The sequence below is a fragment of the Pseudomyrmex gracilis genome, unplaced genomic scaffold (assembly GCF_002006095.1).
Source record: "Pseudomyrmex gracilis isolate BER0280 unplaced genomic scaffold, ASM200609v1 scaffold_1643, whole genome shotgun sequence".
Taxonomy (NCBI): Eukaryota; Metazoa; Arthropoda; class Insecta; order Hymenoptera; family Formicidae; genus Pseudomyrmex; species Pseudomyrmex gracilis.
This window is the reverse complement of record NW_018022227.1, coordinates 26,430-32,830: the sequence shown is the minus strand read 5'-3', so window position 1 is coordinate 32,830 and position 6,401 is coordinate 26,430. Positions and strand designations below refer to the sequence as shown.

Below are 6,401 nucleotides of genomic sequence, written 5' to 3'. Positions count from 1 at the left end.
TTTTTTTAATGTAGTCTTTTTAACGTGCTCGTTAACCGTAGTATCGATTTTTACGAGCACACTTATATTCTAATACTTGTTCTGTTTGGTTATTATTAGCAATACTGAAAATCTATAAGTTGATGTTGCATATACTGTAGATTTCTCTGTATTGCCATAATTAAACAAGGCCCTTGTACATAAGTCCCTAAGTTTAAAAAATTTCTTTTGATCAAAATATAAATTGTTTTTAACAGTTATTATTAATATATTATGGCACCACTTAAAAGTATATGGTGGAAATATTTTATTAAAAATGGCGATGTGGCTACTTGTCGAATATGCAACAAAATTCTGAAAACCTCAGGAAATACTACTAATTTAAAAAGTCATCTACAAAAGAACCATCCTAAGATTGAGAGTCATACTATATCTCGTAACAAAGAGAACAAACAGCAAGAAAATCAAACTACAAATTCTGACAATCCTGAAAGTGAAAGTTCGGAGTCGAGAAGAAAAAAAGCACGAATTACTACATTAGCTATAAAAGAGAATGATGAACCATCCTTGACTTCTAATTCATCTAGTTCATCAATCAATATTAATATGGTTTGTAAAGAACCCAAAGTTCAACAAACCGTAAAAGAATCATTCCAGAATATATGTGCTTATAAAGAAGGAGGAGAAAAGAGTCGTAAACTATTAGATTCTATACTATTTATGATTGTGAAAGACTGTCAACCTTTCTCTATTATTGAAAATACAGGATTTAAAAAAGTTATTGCAACTGCTGCTCCTTATTATGAACTTCCATCTCGATTTACAATAAAACGCAAAATTGAAAATAAATTTGACATTCTGTCAGCTCTGTTTACGGAAAAATTAAAATTAATGACGAGTTGTACGTTAACAACGGATATTTGGACGGATACAATGCAAACACGAAGTTTTCTTGGTATTACAATTCATTTTGGCGTTGGAAGCGAGCTCTATTCTGCAACGTTAGGAGTTTATGATCTAAAGGAAAGACATACTGGGGAGTATATTGCAGAGAAACTTGTAGAAACCTGTAATGAATGGAATATTCAAAAGGATCAAGTTACTGCAGTTGTAACTGACAGTGCAGCGAACATGATCAAAGCTGTGACTATTGCATTTGGTGCAAAAAAACATATTCCTTGCTTTGCTCACATGATAAATTTAGTGTGTACAAAAGCTTTGAGAAAAAATGAAAATATAAACGAGTTACTTATTAAAGTAAAAACGATAGTGACGTGGTTCAAACAATCTGTAGTAGCTAGTGATGAACTTAGAAAAGCTACCACCAAGGAAACAAAACTGATTCAAGAAGTCCCTACAAGATGGAACTCTACTTTGTATATGCTTGAAAGATTTTTAGAACTTCGTCGGGCAGTAAATGATATCGTGAATCGTCATGTGGAAGCACCACCTATGATTACTGCTAAAGAAATTGAAATAATAACAGAAATATGCGATTTATTGAAACCTTTAGAAGCAGCGACAAAACAAATATGTGGTGAAAAATATGTTACAAGTAGCATAATAATTCCTATGGTTCGCTGTTTGCAAAGTAAAATAGACAAATTACATCCTAAGCATGTAGAAGGAATTCAACTACGAGAAGATTTGTTATGCGAGATTAAAACACGTTTTGATCACATAGAACATGTACAGATTTTAGCGTTGTCAACACTGTTAGATCCCCGCTTTAAAAAACTTCATTTTAAAGATATACTAGCATGTTCTAAAGCACAGGCAGTTTTAAAAACTCTCATAGCTGAAAGCATAACTCATTCGGACGATTTATCATTTACAGAATCAACATCCGACTCGGATCAATCAAGTAAGTTTATTCATACTGCATTATGACTATATTAACCGAACGTAATACATCATACAACTGTTTTAATTAACAATTATATTATTCTTTTTCTAGACGCAAGCGGATTTTCTTTATGGAGCGATCATCATAAGCTTGTTCAAAATACGTGGAATAAAACAAAATCAAACGATTTAGATACAGAAAATATGCCGTCAGAAATCACTCTTTATATGAGAGCACCTGTTGGTCGACTTGGAGATAATCCGTTAGAGATGTGGANAGAGATGAGTTCCACGTATGTTTATTTATCCAAAATAGCATTTAAATACTTAACAGTAGTGGGATCATCTGTTCCTTCTGAAAGGCTTTTTTCAAAAGCTGGAATTATTTTAACGCAGCAACGAAATAAATTGAAAGGGAAAATATTATCAAAATTATTATTTTTACACTCTCTAGACGAGAAATGGTGGTCTATATAAGTTTTTGTTGTAGATTTATGTGATGACTTATTGTATTTTTTACAACAGCGTTTTCTGTTCGACAAATGTGCCAATATTATTATATGCCTTTGTATCCGTCTTTTAATATACTTTTAAAATATTATAAAAATAAAAGAGAAAAAGAGAGATTCTATTTTTTTTTTATTGTGAAGTTTATTATTTATTTCTTACGTTGATATAATTCCCCTATAGCTAATAATATTACTAACTTAATTAAAAATTAAAATTTTTTACTTCAAAATAATTGTATAAATTTATCTTTCTTAAAATATAAATATAAGTATATAAAATATTTGCAAAACATTCAGCGATTATCATGGTGGAAATTTATTAGTTTTATGCGATATTTTCGTTCCGATATTATACTTTATCGATATTTTTGTCCCGATATATATCGACTATCGATATTTGCTTTTGATATATCATATGATACAAAAATCGATATTTTTCTTTCGATGCTCATCCCTAATCTCTCGTAGGCAGGTAGAAGGAGTAAAACTGAGTCGATAAGTCCTATACCATTTTTTTCTATTATTTATAATAAAGGAGTAATTATTGAGTAAATCAGGCCAATCAGCGCCAAGTTTTAGCTAGGCGTACGTCAGTGAGCGCTCACACATACCAGGTGCGCGGCTCACGTGCGCCTGGCTAAAGGTCTGCGCGCTGATTTGCCTGATTTACTCAATAATTACTTTTTTATTATAAATAATAGAAAAAAATGATTCAGGACTTTTTGACTCAGTTTTACTCCTTCTATCTGCCTACGAGAGATTGTACGGCAATTCTGAGACACCTTGTATATGTTAAGTTGCGTTTTGTCTTCCTTGTATGTGCATATTAATTGTATTCGCGATATTTTCTTTGTCTTGTTGTGATGTTCTGACAAATAAAACAATAATGTTTTACAGATATAATTAACACGTACATTTTTTATGTTTTGTACGCGCAAAAATATACATACAGACTATAAAAAGTACCAGTACTGCGAAAAATCTCGAAATCTAGGCATTTTACGAAAAAATGTTTCAAATAGAGAAGTTGTACGGTTTTAAAAAATATATATATTGGTCTTATCAGTTTGATCTTGAGTAATATTACCAAGGTCAGGACAAGATCATCTTGAATTTTTTTAATGATACACCTTCTTTTTTATTGCAGATTCGTACAACTTAATTCTAGAGCTTTCCAAAACACTACAATAAAGTTTATTTACATATAGTTTTGACTCATGAGAGTTGGTACAAGAGAGACTCATGAGCTTAGTGCTTTTTATGCCCTGTATACATATATCCACAAGCATAGAAGCCAGAATAAGTATACGTGCACGCGTCTGACATCCAGTAAGCAAATTGNTAACAATTTGCAAACAGATTGGCTATAAATTCGAGCAGAGTACGGCAATGCATTAAGACCTATCTATTTGGCTAATTTATGTTTTGTCAACAAGTCTGTTGACATTATCATCTGTAACAACAAATCTTGAACAGATCTTAAGTTTTAATGGTTCTTAAATTTATTAGTTTCAGCAATTTGATGTTATAAAAGTCGCCTTTAGCAGTATAAAGGTAGAAAATAGCCAGCACACATTGAATGTAAATGTTTCATAATAACTTTTACATCAGCACACGTATACACAAACATCTCTAGAAAAAAAGATAAAGTAACTTATACGCTACAAAAAAGACATTCTAATTTACATTTTTACAGATGAAAAAATCATTTAACAAAGCTTGTATTTTTATTTTTGTTTTTTTGTTACACTGACTTCTTTGTTTTTAGTTTTACGTATGTACTGTCTGCTGAATATTGGACATTCTTTATAAGTTTCTTTCTTTCTTTTTCTGAGTTAGTGTTTGTGACACACATAATAATACGCGCATATACTTATGTTTAATTTATTAAAAAATTTGTGTTTCTGAATGTTATATGTAAAACACATTTGTGACATTAAAACACAAATGCAATATTGCACTTTGTTTAAAAGATGTATAAGTGTTCTATACTTTTTTCTACATAAGTATTACATAAGTATATGTTTTTGGGAATAACAGTACAATATTCTGTAAAATACCTTTGTCTTACAGAATATTTACAATATTTGTAACATTGTGTATCCTTACACATATATATTTTTTTAACATTTACAAATGTGTTCTAAAAAAATTGTTAGAAAAAATGGGCCTCTCCACCGCCCATTTTCGTGAAACGCGACCTAAATTCTTTTCTTCTGTTCGTTTCTTTGTTCTTTTTTGCTATAGGAATAATGCCAATACATATTTTACTATAAAATAACGTTTTTTTTAAACAAATACCTTTAATTAGCCAATTTTATTGACATAACGTATATATACTGCATATATACCATATATATATTGTTACGCGACGGACACCGCGTGTGTGCCGCGAGTATCGCGTGAACGGCGCGCGCTCGGCGCGACTGTCGGTTGCCGGACGACAAGGGTTGTTGACAAGAAGAAGTTCGAGAGAGACGCGAAGCTGTCACAACGCGTTTTGGCAATTCGTATTACGAGCTGTTTTATGATTGTAATTTGAGCTATAATAAAGAGTGTTTGACGAAAAACCGCGTACCTTCTTGTTTCCGCGGGCGAGTGCGTTTCGCGACAAAGTTCTAGCGCGGCCGCGAACGCAACAATTTGGGGGCTCGTCCGGGATCTGAAAGTTCGAGCTCGAGAAAACGACGGAATGGCTCTTGTACATTCGCCGCGGAGAACGCGTAACCAGGCTGCGACTGGAGCGGCCGAGGCGTCGGCGACACCGGCGGCGGGAAAGGCGGCGGCCGATTTGGAGAAATTGTGCGCGGTGCTGAGGTTGGTGCGGTTTCGCGAGGAGCGAGGAGCCGAATGGAGGCGAATGGAGGCAGTCCGTTCTGAAGTGGAAGCGAGCTAGGCTTCGACGACCGGAAAATTCCCAGCTGAGTAGTTTCAATGTTTTCGGGGCGCGCGACGAGACCGTGAGGGTTTGTGTCGTAAGAAAAGTCGGGCCTCCCGGGGCAAGCCCGGTTCCGCGAATATAGCCTCGGTTGAGTGGAAAAGTGGAGAGAATCCCGGGGCTCGATGTAAGAAGAGATTGTTTCTCGTTGCTGACCCCTCTTTGGACCGCGCGGTTGGGCGGGTTGTTTCTTTTAGGAAGGTTCCACTTGGGTTCTGACTTTGGTTGGTCGTACTAATTTCGGTGTTTTTTTATTTTGCGCGAGATTTCTAGGTTTTCGCCAATTGGTATTTGTTTTCCAATTTATAGCGGTTGTTATAATTTCTTCTGGTAGCATGGTGCTAGCGGTGAAGCGCTTTAGGCCCCTTTGACAAGGGAATCCTTACCATTTCAAGGTGGACGGAACTGTTATTTCGTAGAGTTTGGTGTCTACGGGGTAAGCGAGTGTCGTGCAACGTCGCGGCTGCGTGGTTCTGGGAGGGGGATATGTATGAGAATTATTTAGATAGTGGGGTTCTCTCTACATTCTTCCGCGTCATAGACCGGTTATTATTTTTGTTTGGTAATTTTATCATTTTAATGTTTGCTTTTGAAAGCATGCTGTTGGCGTTTTTTTATTTTCATTTAGTTATGTTGGTGCCCGGTTCGGCGGTCGTCGCGTGGTCGTGGTCTGCGTGGGACGCTTCTTTGTAGAAGTCGTCGTTGTTAATTTATATTGTATTAGGGAAGACCGCCTTATCCACAGTTTTCGACGCGTGGTTTTCCGTGGACCGATGGGCAAATGCCGAGGCGGGGACTTGGGGTGCCTGTTTTATGGCGGTGGGTCCACGCATGTTTCCCCCCCCCCTGTCCGAAGACTGAGGTGTTTAGCGGAAAATTGTTGAAGCCCCGGAAATAGAAGTTATTCAAGAAGAATTTCTTCGGCCAGTTCGCTCGAGATCCTGGAGCAGCAGCTCAGGAGTGAGCAGGAAGACTGGAGTCCTCCTTTGCTCCAGTGATGAAAGTTCTTGCAGGCTAGCACCAAGAGCACCGAGGTGGTGGGGGCACGCACACAGCGAGAACCGCCGTCCGTGTGCGTGACGTCACGCTCGGGTGTTCGGCTCGTGGAAGAGCGCAGACATACTATGTTC

At 36.3% G+C, this 6,401-nt stretch overlaps 1 protein-coding gene across 1 annotated transcript; it reads left to right on the top strand.

Annotated features, from left to right (window-relative positions):
• The first annotated feature begins 90 nt into the window (after positions 1-90).
• On the top strand, positions 91-2,439 carry LOC109862345 (zinc finger BED domain-containing protein 4-like). The gene is made up of 2 exons (XM_020442374.1): positions 91-1,843; positions 1,937-2,439. Exons 1-2 carry the CDS (start codon positions 253-255, stop codon positions 2,299-2,301), a joined length of 1,956 nt encoding a protein of 651 aa, XP_020297963.1. The 5' UTR covers positions 91-252; the 3' UTR covers positions 2,302-2,439.
• Positions 2,440-6,401: the final 3,962 nt, after the last annotated feature.